This window comes from Podarcis muralis, chromosome 11 (assembly GCF_964188315.1).
Source record: "Podarcis muralis chromosome 11, rPodMur119.hap1.1, whole genome shotgun sequence".
Lineage (NCBI taxonomy): Eukaryota > Metazoa > Chordata > Lepidosauria > Squamata > Lacertidae > Podarcis > Podarcis muralis.
The window spans coordinates 7,761,197-7,776,856 of NC_135665.1; the positions used below are offsets into that span (position 1 = coordinate 7,761,197).

Consider the following 15,660-nt stretch of genomic DNA (forward strand, 5'->3'; position numbering starts at 1 on the left):
CTGGCTCCCACCTCGTTCTGCTGTTTTCCAGCTCCTAAAGGACCCAAATGTCGGTGATAGCACATCAATTGGATGCACCTAAAATGGTTGTCATCTAAATTCTTTGGAGGCAGGGAGGACAGGCCTCCTTATTAGGCTATCAGGTAGACTGGATTACTTCCATTATTCACTATGAGTCCAGAATTTCAGACAGGCATCATTCTGCTTTCCCTTTCATTAACATTTAGGCGGGAACCAACAGTTTGTTTTAGTCTATGCTTTTGAAATGTGATACCACATCCTGTTTTGTTAAAGTAGAATAGTGTTGAAATCAATCTCAGGGTAGTATTGAACTAAATTTTACTCAGAGTAGACCCCCTGAAATTAATGGCCATAACTAAATTAGATCCTTTAATTTCAGTGGGACTACTTGAAGTAAAACATAGTTGTCAAATTACCCTTAACCTTTACTTTCAGATACAACTTTAAAGGGGTCTACTGAACCCCAATAGCAGATAAGCACTGTCAAAAAATGGTGAAAAAGAGTTAACTTGATATGATTTTAATTATTTTTTACTTAAATCATTTCCATACCACTTTATATCTCAAAAAATCTCAAAATGGTTTGTTTTACTTTCCAAAGTTTCCCAAACAGCTCCTGGTCATTTGAATTGCATAAAAAAATTGAGATCACCTTAAAATTCTCTACCCAACCAGTCACCTGTATGTTTTGCTTAAGGTGTGGGACTAATCTTAGTAAAAGCTAGGCTTTTTGTTTAAAAAAATGGGAGGCGGCCAATGCTTCTTTATTCCAAAATCCTAGGTGTGTAACCTGATCTATGTAGCATCTAGCAAAAATTTATTCAGCCACCGTCTTGGAAAGGAGTCTACAAAATCATCTTACGGCTACAGCATCTGGCCTACTTTTTGCATGTGTGTGTGTGTGTTGTTTGTCCTCCCCCACCAACTCCTTTATATAACACCTTACTTGTTGAAGAGTTCTGCAGAACTCAAAAGCTTGTTATTATTTTGTAACATTCTGGCTGATCCTACTAAAGGTATTACCCAACTGTGAATTTTTGGAATTTAAGCTTGTGTCTCTTAATATTTGTGTCACCAAACAGAAAACAGCATTATCCTAAGCATCCATGCTACGTTAACTTACAGCCATGAATGCAGGTGGCAGTAGAGGAAATCAAGTAGTTTTAAGATAGGGATGGGGAATCTGTGGCCCTCCAGGTGCTGAACTACAATGGCCATGCTAGACGCAGCTGATGGAAGACATGGTCCAACAGCAACAGAAGGGCAGCAGGGTTCCCACCAATGCCTTAAGCTTTTAATCAAGCTTTTACTTAAAAGTACATTTTTATCCCTTAAGTGCACCCACTCAGGGCTTTGGGAGTAGATATGCCCCTGGCACCAGTGCACATTTGAGTTGGCTAGAGCAGGTGGCTGAAGATGGAAAAATCTCAGACGCTTGTTTTACTCAATCCATGTAGGGTACAATACACCCCAAAGTTCTCTTGTGTAAGCTGGGCATGACCATCACCATTTCAGTAAGGACTGTGCAACACAGCTGCCCATTAGATTTTGTCCCCAAGTACTGATTCTGCCACATGGGCATTTGTGCAATACTGTGTAAATTTAAGGGCCTACTGTTTTGCTGTTTTAGATTTTAGATGCCATTCTTAAAATATTGGGACGACTGTTTATGAATCTGAAATATTTCCCCCCAACCTTTTCTTGAAGGTTTCATAGTTACTAGGAAGGCAGATAGCAACACAGCTTTTAGCCACTTACCTCACACAGGATACAACTGTGATTGCTACAAAGAAAACCCCACAATAGCTAAAGCAAGATATAGGATTGATATCAACCCAGTCATTCTTTGGTTGTTTTTTAGACTAGCAGGTATTGTGCCATAACTTAGCAATAGAGCACTATCTTGAAATATTGTAGATTTTATATTTTCTAAGGTTAGAAGATACCTAAAGACAATTCTTAAGACTACAGTCACCCCAAAATATTTGAACACATTTTAAAAGACAAGAAAATGATCTAAAGGTGTTTATATTACCAGAATTTCCTTTCCTATCTGATAAATCGTCACTTGTTAAGTCTCTCTGGCTCTGCTTCCTTCCATTTCTGTTTCCTTGGCTCTCACACTCATGAGAAGAATCCTTCCTTGTCCTGTTAACCACAGGAACCCGGGGTGTAGATCTGTATTCTCTCCAACTGTCTAAATTAGCATGATGGTTGTCAGACACCCACTTTTTAATTTGGTCTTTTGAGGCTTCATTTATCCTCATCCCTTGATTGTGAACAGTGTTTTTAGAAGAATTCGGGTGATTTGTAACACCGTGTGCTCCCTTTCGGGGACTTGTTCCATAGTGACCCAGTGCTCCCTTTCTTTTCTCAATCCCTATGCCGTGTCCATTTCCATAATCATCCATTGCTTGGTAATCGTGACGTAAAGCACACTTCTGGAAATCCTCCTCATTTAAAATCCCCCGCTCCTTATTACGTCTGGCAAAGCACGGTTTTGCGGCATCTCCCATCATATTGGCTGTTCGCGCTTTCCCTGTGGGATGGGGAAAGAAATACATGTTCAAAACGGAACAGGCAGGATGCCATGAAGAGGGCAGGGATGAGTTTGACTTTGTGGGAGACTTAGGGTCAAATTTCCACTAAGCTTACTGGGGCACCTTGGGCAAACTACTCTCTCTCACCCAGCCAAGCTTTTACAGTCATACCTTGGGTTACAACCGCTTCAGTTTGCGTTTTTTCTGGTTGCGGACCGCCGAAACCCGTTAGTACCGGAACAGGTTACTTCCGGGTTTCGGTGGTCGCGCATGCGCAAACACGGGTTGCGAAAGCTGCGGGTTGGGAACATGCATCCCGCACAGATCACGTTCGCAACCCGAGTGTCCACTGTATTAGTAAACGTAGATTCATAGAATTGTAGAGATGGAAGGGACCAGAAGAGTCATCTAATCCAACCCTGATCAATGCTGGAATCTTTTATTCAATGGGGGGCACAACCCTGAGATTAAGAGTCTCAAGCTTTACCAACTGAGCTATCCCACATAAGAGAAGCCCAGGCAAAAGGCCCACCTAGTCCAGCACTCTGTTCTCACGGTAGGCACCCCAATGTCTATAGAAAGCATGCAAGGGAGAACTTGAGCACAAGAGCACTCTCCCCAGCTGTGATTCCCAGAAAACCAGTATTCAGAGTCATACTGCCTCTGACTGTGGAGGCAGAACAAAAATATACAGTGGTGCCTCGCAAGACAAAAAGAATCCATTCCGTGATTCTTTTTGTCTAGCGGTTTTTTCGTCTTGCGAAGCAACCCCATTGGCGGCTAAGTGGATTAGCGCTATTAGCGATTTAGCGCTATTAGCGGGCTTAGCGGCTAAGCTGTTAAAAGCCTATTAACGGCTTAGCGGCTTTGAAAAAGGGGGGGGAAAGCAAAAAAAAATAAAAAATGGCGAGACTCGCAAGACGAAAACGTCTTGCAAAGCAAGCCCATAGGGAACTTCGTCTTGTGAAGCGCCTCCGCGACGGAAAACCCTTTCGTCTTGCGGGTTTTTCGTCTTGCGAGGCATTCGTCTTGCGGGGCACCACTGTATTACCCCTACACAAACCAATTATCAGATTTTGAAATATAGCATGAAATGTGAGAGAGAAGAGAAATGGGTCACAGAATAAAGTTTATGCCAAGTATTGTGACCATCCAAGGTAGTCAAACTAATACTGTAATATATGCAGATTTATACAAACTGCAGCGGATTAGCAGCTCCAGCAAGACTATTGCCTTTAAGAGCTCCTCTGAAAGGTGTGGGTGGGTACACAACCAACATTCCTCAACCTCTATCATTCTGCTAATGACCTAGAAAACATATGCTACACCCAACAAAGAGCACTGAACTCCAAAGACTAGTACAGCAAATAAGAAGCTGATGAGGCAACTGCACAGCGCTAGCACTTTGAACTTCAAATTACAGGACTTGCCTCTTGCTCTTGTATTAACAGAGGCAGAAGTTGGAGGAAAGGAGTGGCATCAGTCTTAACTCATCCTATGATGAGTGTGCATGGCTTGTAGCTGCGAGAATTACATACATCCATAGCTGCCAAAATTCCCCACCCCTCTGTCTGACAGGATTACAGAAAGCAGCCAAAATTAACAGCACAACAGATAGCACCTTTGGAACATGAATTCAAAGTGTACTGTATAAAATGGCACATAGAAAGAGAATTAAGTGAAAATAAAAGCAGGCAGCAACCAGACATACGCATTAACTCTATACATGCAGCAAAACTGTAAGAGATTTATTTAAAGTCCAGCCTGTGCTATCATTCTTGAGACTGAGGGCACTTTATCTTCATGCATTCTTAAGGAAACCATCACCTGCTAAGCAATTTAATGTGCATGCAACTTACAATAAGTGTGCACAGAAAAGCTAGGGTTATTTTCCTTAAAAAGCAGGATTTCTCTTTCATCTTAAACTGGTATATCAAGTTAGCTGCTTTGAACACGACAGTGAATCTTTGTGCAAAACCATCACACCACAACCTTACACGGGAAGGGACCATAGGTCAAAGCCACACGATACCTTTAAAGCAATCCTATTCCACCGTAAGTCATGGCTTCACCAAAGAATCCTGGGAAAGGTAGTTTGTTAAGGGTCTTGGGAATTGTAGCTCTGTGAGGGCACTCCTAATAATTTTCAGCACTACAGTCCCCAGGATTATCTGGGAGAAGTCATGACTGTCTAAGTGTTTTAAATACACAGTGTGGGTTTGACTCATCCCTGGGCAAGCAGTATTTGTGACAAACTTCCTTGTTGCCAGAGCTTCTTGCTGGCTCTTGCAAGTGAGCAAGCTAGTGAAGGAGGGTTGGGTTGCTTGCTGCCCATCTACCAGCTGAGATGATTGCTGTGCTAGCTGCAAAGGAACAAAAGTGTATCCCTCCACATCCAACATGGAAACACAGAGGATTAGCAGTGAGGCGACAGATCATTCTGTCCCTCTTCCACAAGTGTGTTTGACAGAAGGCTCCCTCGAAAAACTAGCCTGCTAAGACCCTACTTGTCCGTGTTTCCATTTTGGCTGCAGATGAGGGGGCTTCCCCTCCACGGCCAGTATGGACATATAAGTTACTAGTCTCTTTAGAGGCCAATACAACAGAAAAACAAAAATCTACAGGCTAGGTCCTTTTGTGGACTTCATTATAAGGCTGACACTAGCTCTTTCAATAGGTCATTCAGCTTCTTTTTATGTACATTAACAGATTCTCCATGAAGATGAGAGAATATCATAAGGATATCCTCAACCCTTCTGTTTTCTAATCATGTCTGGGGTAGGAGCTGACCACTATTTTAATTGTCACACAAAAAGGCACAGTGACAGGGAAACATAATTTCCGTATTTCTGCTTCATCCTCATCTTGAGTCCATCCACTTTTTCCTTTAAAAGTGCTGGTGGTTACATCTGCCAAACAGCAAGAACAGCACATGCTATGTTTGAAAGTGTCCAACCAACAATAAACTCCGGCAGTCACCACTCACAAGGGAGTTGTTCCCTGGACTCATCAACTACATGTAGCTCAGTAAATATGTAATTACTAAGGCAGAAGCCAATAGGCAGAGCTTTTTAACACAGAGGACTAAAGAGCACCTCTGAAACTTCCCTGCTTTGTCTTTCACATATGAATGCTACAGCAGGACAGAACGAAGATAAAGCCTATTGCTTACCATCAAATGTACACTGAGGCCTACATTACTTTATAAAAATTGTGTATGCAGGTAACATTTCAGTCCCTATCGCAAACAGATGTAAAATCTCTTATGAAAAAGAGCTACCTTTCCAATGAACAAACCGATTTCTGCAAACCTCCCTGAGCCCCTTTAAGGATGGATGGCCATTCTCGGGAGTTTCATCCTCCCCAACATCTCCTTAAGGCGAGCGGTGATCACATTTGAGTAATATTCTCCAATTAAAGCCTTGACTACACAGCCCAATCGATTTTATTTTATTTTTTCCCTGCGGCCAGATTTTAAGTCCGTGAAACAACAACAGAGGGGAAAACGCCTCAGGCACCGAGCGGGGTGATGGGGGGTGGGCTCCCCTCCCTTTGCCCAGGCTGAGGTGACTGGGGCCAGTTTGGGGGGGATGGGAAGAGCCCTTCAGGCCCACAAAGACCCCCCCTTCCCCTTCCCCTCAGACCGCCCGTCTCCCTCGCACCCCCGGGGAACTACCGGCGGCGGGTGCGCGCTCCGCCGTCCCCACCCGGGAGCCAGTCCTTGCCTCACTGCGGGTGGGAGGAGAGAGAGAAAGAGGCGGCGGCGGCGGCCGGACGGGTATGAGGATGAACTTACTCGGTAACCGATCTAACCGCCCTTCGGGCCGCAGCCTCCTCGCTTTCGCTTCCTCGCCCTCGCTGCCCCGGCCGTCGCACCCGCCGCCTTATCGCCGCTCCATTGTACCGAGGCGGAAGCCGCCAGCAGCAGCAGCAGCAGCCCCCGTCGCACAAAACCGTCCGAGATCCTTGCCCCCCCGCCCTCCGCCGCCGCTCCTCGTTCCTCGTCCTTCCGCCCTCCAGCTCCTCCTCCTCCTCCCTCTGCCCCGCCCCTCAGCAGCGCCCGGCGCGCCATCCGGCGCGCGGTGTTTACCTCACGGTCTGCGGGCGCCATGACACGAGAGGCAAGGGAGACGCCTCTCTTGGCCTCCGCGGCAAGGTCGAGAGGAGCCTCGCCGTCGGAGGAGGGCTGAGAAGGCGCGCTGACAAACACCCACACACCACATACGTAAAACCCCAGCCACATGGGCGGGGTATAAATAATAAAAATTATTGTGAATTATTCTACGTAATTTTATTTGTATGCCACCTTTCCAAAAGCATGCTCAAGGCAGCTTAAAGGTAAAGGGACCCCTGATCATTAGGTCCAGTCGTGACCGACTCTGGGGTTGCGGCGCTCATCTCGCTTTATTGGCCAAGGGAGCTGATGTACAGCTTCTGGGTCATGTGGCCAGCATGACTAAGCCGCTTCTGGCGAACCAGAGCAGCACACGGAAATGCTGTTTACCTTCCCGCCAGAGCGGTACCTATGTATCTACTTGCACTGGTGTGCTTTCAAACTGCTAGGTTGGCAGGAGCAGGGACCGAGCAACGGGAGCTCACCCTGTCAGGGGGATTCGAACAGCCGACCTTCTGATCGGCAAGTCCTAGGCTCTGTGGTTTAACCCATAGCACCACCCGCGTCCCTCAAGGCGGCTTACAACATGAAAATTTTAAAAATCGCATATTATTATTCATTGAATAGATTTCTGCTTTTTGAGGGGGTTACAACCCCTCACAAAGCTGTTTGGTGCACAAATAAGATGGTAGTAGAAAAAGATACAGAAAGATGAGGGGGGAGGACAGATTTCTTCCTGCCCTGCCTTTCCTTGTGGGTTTCTCTGGACGACTCTGAGGGGTAGAAGGCATTCATCTGCCCTGCTTATTTAATGGCATCTCATGCTGTCGGGAACAGACACATATTTAAAACATTCCCTGCCTTAGTGTCCATACTTTCAGCAGAATATGTGTGCATAGCTGTCAACCTTCCCTTTTTTTTTGCGGGAAATTCCCTTATTCCAGCGCCGTTTCCCGCTGCTTTCCGCTCCTATCCCATAGACTGTCCCTGGGACAGGTGAGGCTGCTGATCCCTTATTTTCAAATCTGAAAGTTGACAGCTATGTATATGTTCTCTTTACAGCTGTTACTTCAAATGCAAGGGCATCAGTGCTGGGTGGGTATGAGAGTGGCAGGACACATGGCTCTGCTCTTTGCTCCACATTTATTGTCAACTTGCACAGGAAATGTATCTGTGCTTTAAATAATGGTGAAATATTGTTGAATACTGGCCACAGTTGGCTAAAGGGGTGGGAAAGGGAGAATAATCTGTAGGTGCTGTGCCAGTCGTGGGATGGCAAGTCGCAGAATACTAAATTATCATAATAATGTGGTTGTGGATGGGATGAAATTGTATTTAACCATCACTCATCATTGTGATTTATGTTCAAGGGGAACTGTAATTCCCGTGGAAGGAAGGCATGAGCTTCAGTAATGTTGTTTGTAGCTTTTGCCATTTGTTGAACACGACCAAACATGGCATGTCTAGAAGGGCCATAGAGAAGATGAAGTCCAGTATTCCAGCTTTACTAGTTGTTGCTATTTTTAATAGGATTGCCTGATGGCCTACTGGTTTGGTTTTTTGAATGATTTACAGCCTCTTCATCTACATATTAAAGTAGTAATAGCACGGTAATCTCTTCAAAATAAAGGTCTTTGCAACATAGCACCACACCCAAGCAGAAATTAGGCCAAACTAGCATATATGAATGACTCTTAACCTCATCCATGGACTGATTAAAAGGACTTAGATGTGACAGTGTCTCCTTGGAAATAATTGTCAAAATTGCTTCCAAAACATAATCACTGCTCAAGGTGTGTTATAGCTGGCTTTTCCTTTAGATATGCTGTCAGAGCATGTGTGAGAAGGCTTGAGACACTGACTAGTACACTATTATCCAAGGGTGCAAACCGGCGCACAGTGCTGCCAGCTATGTTGTCCTGCCTGAGATTAAAACAGTTTTTGATGGGTTCTTGAAGGTAAAATATATGTTGAATGCTCATTTGCATTCTCCCCCTTCTCTTCTGAACAATTACTGGTATATTAACATGAAAGAGAGGGAGAGGTGCTTTAAGCCTCATGCATGTAAACACTACAACCAATAGACAAATATAGGCTTTTAAGCCTCACACATGGGGGGTGCGGGCACACAAATTAGACTTTTTGATTGAAATGCCAAAAGGTGGGATTTTGCCACCACATGCAAACACATAGAAGGGAGACACCTAAGTGGAAGTATGGCCATTTATAACTGACTAAAATTATGATTTCCAATGCACCAAACATGAGATTTTAAAAATGTACTGTATTGTTTAATATAACATAAAAATTGTAGGTGTGTGGCCAGCTTAGAAAATGCATTTTCCTTTCTGTCACACCGTAGGGAATGCCCCTTCTAAAATGATGTCTACTATGTTGTGCTTATAACTCATTCATTCATGTGCAAATATATGCAGATTTAGTAGATTGTTGATTATTTATTAAATCATGCACTTAATATTATAAAAAAAAATAGTCAGGCTATACAGTAGCTGAACTATAAGAGAAACCATTGCCTTTAGCTGTTCCCTTCCATACTAGAAATACAAACCTAGATTAACTTTGACTCTTCTAAGTTCTGCTTCTTCACTCTCTGTAGTGGTTATTATCAGTGCTATTTTTCTAGAAAAGAGGTGCCAGAACTCACCATGAAGGCTTCCCTTGTTTTCTTATAATGACAATAGTACCCACCAGAGGTGCTGGAACTGAGTTCCAGTGAGTTCCAGCTGGAAAAAAAGCCCTGGTTATAATCAATCAATTTTTGCTAGAAATGTTTCCTGAACTGGAAATATTTAAGGAATGTTAGATTCCAACACTATATTTGCTCTCTTGCTCACATAACTTACATTTGATGCTGATGTGTTCAGATCACTACCCTGAGCAATTAGAAGTCCTGAGGCACAAAACTTATTGGTGTTTGATTTCCATTGGAATGCTTAAGAGTAGGTTGGGTGGAAACAGGAAGGAAGGAAAGAGGACAAGGCTCCTATCCCTCCTGTCAGGGAGAGAATTTCAGTAGGCGTATATAAGCGAATTCCCTCTTCTTCACAGCTATTAAAGGCACAGAACTATTAAAGGCACTCCTTTGCTTATATCAAAGGTTACCCTTTATATCAAAAGGATACCCTTTATATCAAAGGTTACCTTTTGAGTAAGGCCTGCGTTTAAAATGGAAAAGTAGAAGAGCAAAAGAGCTGTCCTCTTTGGTATCTAGCCACCCCACATGTATGGAAAGAGGCTCTATGAGGATGAAGACAGATTTCAATAGGAGGTCAAGCTAGAGATACTAGTTCTCTTGAAACATAATGTTTTGTGATATAAAGCGGTGGAGGAAACTGCCCCTCTGTCGCTATTCAGCACCCCATACCACTACAGTGGTATTTCGGTTTACAAACTTAATCCGTTCCTGAAGTCCGTTCTTAAACCGAATCCGTTCTTAAACTGAGGTGCACTTTCCCTAATGAGGCCACCCGCCGCCGGTGCCCTTCCACTGTTCAGTTTCCATTCGTAGACCAAGGTAAAGTTCGCAAACCAGAACACTACTTCCAGTTTTGCAGAGTTCATAAACCAAATCGTTCGTAAACAGGACTGTCCTTAAACTGAAGTACCACTGTAAAACATAAAAATATATCACAACATTAATCACAACAAAAATATATTTACGGTACAACATTCATAAAACCCATATGATAGAAGCATTAAAAAGTTTAAAATAACATGTCCAGTAGGTCAGTTTCTGCTCACACTCATACATCCCTCTCTGTTCTCCATCCAGAGTTCATGGACTTATTTTAGCCAGACAAAAATATTTGGGATGCAAAGCAGAACCAGTGAGCAGTGTGTCTTGGGGAGATTTCTGAAGGCCAGAAGTCTGCATTTGGACCTGAAGTTTCCGACTCCTCAACCCAACTGCAAGACGATGGTGGACCATGGAATACAATAATGCAAAACTGTAAAGTATAGGTGAGGGACAGAAGCAAAGCTGGAACTGTTTGGGGATGGTATTCCCAGTTTCATTTTAATGGTAATCATTATAGTACCACAACATTGTTGTGAGATAATACAGAAGTTTCAAGAGTTGTCAGTTTCCTTCTGTGTCTGCCAACTCACTTGCTTTCCCACTAAATCATGCAACTGACCTACAAGATCAGTTCAATCTGGGTACAAATCTGATTTGTAATGGCAAGAGTTTTAAAATCAACATTTCTCACTAGATGGCAGCAGATTCATAATAATGTGTAGAAAGGATTGTAGCTGCAGCCCAAATGTAGATTTCTGATGTGTATTCACATCACCTTGTGATTTCTATTCAGCTTGTGATTTCTATTCAGTAGTCACTTTCCTATAGGAATCTTTATATAAGCCTTTTTTTGTGAGTAGCTAACATATGTGCTGAAAACAGTTGTATGTAAACTTGAAAGCTGCTCTTGACCAGATATTCCCAACATGTATACACATACTAATTTTCATATTGATGAGTTTGTTAAATTTATTTAATTTTATTTATTTACTTTATTAAATTTATATTCCACCCTTTATCCCAAAGGAGCTCAGGGTGGCAAGCAACGAGTGACAAAACAATACTAGAAAAATTAAAGGTAAAGGGACCTCTGACCATTAGGACCAGTTGTGACCGACTCTGGGGTTGCGGCGCTCATCTCGCTTTATTGGCCGAGGGAGCCGGCGTTTGTCCGCAGACAGCATCCGGGTCATGTGGCCAGCATGACTAAGCTGCTTCTGGCGAACCAGATCATTGCACAAAAACTCCGTTTACCTTCCCGCCAGAGTGGTACCTATTTATCTACTTGCACTTTGATGTGCTTTTGAATTGCTAGGTTGGCAGGAGCAGGGACCGAGCAATGGGAGCTCACCCCGTCACGGGGATTCGAACCGCCGACCTTCTGATCGGCAAGTCCTAGGCTCTGTGGTTTAACCCACAGCGCCACCCGCGTCCCTAGAAAAATTAAAACATGCATGTAAAACTATCATTCATTAGAATCCTGATATAAGCAGTGCTTTTTTTCTGGTGGAACGTGCCAGAACGCAATACTGGGACCATTTCTTTGGTCAAATTCAGGAAGATGGGATGAATGAGGTGCCACTGGGCTGGAACTAGCGAACCTCCTTTCTCCGGGGGAAGATGGTACTCATCAAGGAATTGTGAATGGTGGGAGTGCTGAGGGAGGGGAAGGAGTCTTCTGACATTGTCCCCCTCCCCTTAGCACCACTGCATGTGGCCGCCCCTCCCCATGGAGCCCAGAGGTGCAGGACATGGGCATTCTTCCTGGTCAGCCACTCCCGGCTGAGGGGATAAAAGTGTGAGGGAGTTAAAGAGAGTCCTTCCTCCACATTAGGGAGCACCAGCCTGGGCATTTCACACTCGCATCCTCTTCAGCACCGCCTTGTGGTGTTTTTGTGAGGTTGGGTGAGGAGCTGAGAAAGCAGTGGGGGGAGAGAAAGACCCCTTAAAAAAGTAGAGACATCACCTTGCCGACAAAGGTCCGTATGGTTAAAGCTATGGTTTTCCCAGTAGTGATGTATGGAAGTGAGAGCTGGACCATAAAGAAGGCTGATCGCCAAAGAATTGATGCTTTTGAATTATGGTGCTGGAGGAGACTCTTGAGAGTCCCATGGACTGCAAGAAGATCAAACCTATCCATTCTGAAGGAAATCAGCCCTGAGTGCTCACTGGAAGGACAGATCCTGAAGCTGAGGCTCCAATACTTTGGCCCCCTCATGAGAAGAGAAGACTCCCTGGAAAAGATCCTAATGTTGGGAAAGATGGAGGGCACAAGGAGAAGGGGACGACAGAGGACGAGATGGTTGGATAGTATTCTCAAAGCTACCAGCATGAGTTTGACCAAACTGTGGGAAGCAGTGGAAGACAGAAGTGCCTGGCGTGCTCTGGTCCAGGAGGTCACGAAGAGTTAGACACGACTAAACAACAACAACCTCTGGTCACGTACTTAATCCGTTCCAGAGGTCCGTTCTTAACCTGAAACTATTCTTAACCTGAAGCACCTCTTTAGCTAATGGGGCCTCCTGCTGCTGCTGTGCCGCCAGAGCACGATTTCTGTTCTCATCCTGAAGCAAAGTTCTTAACCCAAGGTACTATTTCTGGGTTAGCGGAGTCTGTAACCTGAAGCGTATGTAACCTGAAGCGTATGTAACCCCTTGTACCACTGTACCAATAAAGGCTGAATGAATGAACTCCCATCATCCCTGACCACTGGTCCTCCTAGGGATGATGGGAATCTGCAGTTGATAACAAAAAACAGGATGCGATTTCGAGAAGACGAGGGTAACATCTTCATGGAGACTACCGCCACCTTTTATTCTTGGGGGGAAAGCACTGGATATAAGATTCACAAAAAATCCTGTGTACTAGTTCCATGTAGCACTTTCTTCATAGATGAACGGAAGGGGCTTTTTGAGTGAGAAATAAACTGTGGCTTTAACTCTGGCCTGGGCGCCCCACAGCTGAGGCTACTGAACAAACATTTGGGCTGGGGTATTCTTGGGGGTTTGCCGTTGGCAGTGGGGTTGTTGCTCTTTTTGCTGTTGGCTTTTTTGTATCTTTAGTCCAGATCTTGTTTCGATCCCTGTGGAAATGGTTCCGTTTGCTTGTGTATTCGTAATGTTTCATTTATTGTTTATGACTAATTTTGTTATGTTGTAGTTAAAGTATTTTTCTCATTTGTCAGCTGCCTTGAGTTTGAAATGTAGAAAGGCAATCAAAATTACATATATGTATGTATAACATCAAGGACAGATTGTGCTGTTCTTGTTATCTTTCTGTTCCACTGAAATCAATGGGATTTGTTGTGTTGTAAACTGTCTATTTGTAAGCTTGATTAAAGGTGGGGTTTTTTGGGTTTGTTTTTTTAAAGGCACAGGGACAAACGTTTCTGAGCTGATGGGGTTGGATGCATGCAATGATTCCCAAATGCATCAGTTCTGACAGTGGCAATGATTCTTCAAGATATGTCCTCACCCTATAAATCCTGCCTCTCTTTCCTTATAGCAGCTGATGTATTCATGGAAAGCTGCAGCTGCAGTGGAAAACCTTAAGTCATAACTCCTTCCAGCCATCTAACTGAAGCACATATGTGTAAACTAGATGCAATATTTTATTACGGTTTTATTTTGCCAGTAGTTTTGCAGACCACATTTTCATTTTCTTTGTTTCTCTTTTTGCCCGGTGCCATGTTATCTAATTTCTCCAAAAATATGACAAGTTAAACACAAGGTGTTAAAAATACATTGGAGTGAGTCTGAGTCATTTCCCCCCTGCAAAGTATATACAACTGGGATGGGAGTAGGAAAAGAGCTAATTAAATATAATTATTTCTAACATGTATACATAGCCAATGCTAATTGGTTCTGCTGTAATGGACTGTGTTAGTTTACTTTGGCCAGTAATCTGGCCCATAGTTTATTGCAATTTTGCTTTGGTGGTGGAATCATCATTATGGATGTATATGATTAATTACTACAAAAGTACACAGTTATACCAGTTGATAGTAGAACTTTAGGGCCTGATCCTGCTACAGTTAGTACTCACAATGAAGCCCAACTGGAATGAAAGGAAAGAAGTTGACTAACAAGGCCCATTGCTTTCAATGGGAAATGCAAATCTGGGGTGGGTAACGTGCGGCCCTCTGGTTGTTGTTGGACTACAACTCTGAACACATTTTACTTCAAAGCATTCTTTTCAGTGGTGCACACCCTCCAAGTGTCCCTATTTTCCAGGGACATCCCTCATTTAGAGAAGCCATCCCAGTTTCTGGATTGATACTGAAATGTCCCGCTTACCCTTAGGATGTCCCCATTTTCATCGGAGAAATGTTGGAGTTATCCAACCTCCAAGCCGTCTGAAGGCAATCCTGTATAGGGAAGTTTGTTTAATGTTACTTATGTTTTTATATATCTTGGAAGCTGCTCAGAGTGGCTGGGGCAACCCAGTAAGTTGTGTGGGATATGTTAAGTTGTGGGTGAACATATCAGACGACACGACGATTCTTCAAACAGCTCTTGTTTATTCACAGGCCAGAACAGAACTGAACTGAAGGGTTCAGCCAGCCTGCTTATATAGAGCTCCAGTATAACGTAACTGTAACAACTGTCTGTAACTATCCAATCACTGAATGTCACTTTCGATCCCTTATTTGCATATGTGGACCTGAACTACAGTATCCCCCTGCTGGCCCAGGGTGAGAACTTCAGTACATAACAGGATATAAATAGTAAAAATATCATTATGAAATGGGACATCCCTATTTGCACTGGAGAAATGTTGGAAGGTATGGTGGTACTTTCTATTACAAAATTTATCTGGACCTGCAGAGGCTAACCAGATGCACATAGACATTTCAAAGTTTTTGAGGAAGAGGTAGATGGGCAGCTTCCTATACACCAGGCACCCCCAAACTCGGCCCTCTAGCTGTTTTGGGACTACAACTCCCATCATCCCTAGCTAAGAGGACCAGTGGCCAGGGATGATGGGAATTGTAGTCCCAAAACATCTGGAGGGCCGAGTTTGGGGATGCCTGCTATATACAGTGATAAATAAATAGGCACTTGCTTAAATTCCTTCTTGTTCAGTATTGGTTTTTAAAAATTAGTAATTACTGTTTTTGTTATGGTTGTTAGTCACCTGGTTGCAGAGTCACTGAAAAGTGACAACACTTGAAAATGCAGAGCAGCCAGTCCTATGTTGGTTGTTGTTTGGCAGTGATGGCAGGGGATTAGAGCATGCATTACCACATAGGTTCCTGCTGGCTAGCTCCTCTTCACAGGTGCCTCCTGGAAAAATCAGTGCGAATGACTTCTCGATGCACAATATTTTCCACAGGAATTATTCCAAAAATACTGTCATGGAGGGAAATGTTTCATTGGAAGATCACAGTGTTCCATTGCTCTGCAAAGGAAGGAGGGCACTGGAAGCTCCTGGACACGAAAGGCACA

General features: G+C 43.7%; 1 protein-coding gene across 1 annotated transcript in view; it reads right to left on the reverse strand.

Annotated features, from left to right (window-relative positions):
- Positions 1-6,537, reverse strand: part of TUT7 (terminal uridylyl transferase 7) — a 41,143-nt gene extending 34,606 nt beyond the window's left edge. Inside the window, exons 1-2 of the mRNA XM_028749287.2 lie at positions 6,358-6,537; positions 2,057-2,560 (exon numbers count right to left, since the gene is read on the reverse strand). Of these exons, the coding sequence (XP_028605120.2) occupies positions 2,057-2,540 (484 nt within the window). The 5' untranslated portion in view covers positions 2,541-2,560; positions 6,358-6,537. The remainder of the gene's footprint in view (positions 1-2,056; positions 2,561-6,357) is intronic.
- Positions 6,538-15,660: the final 9,123 nt, after the last annotated feature.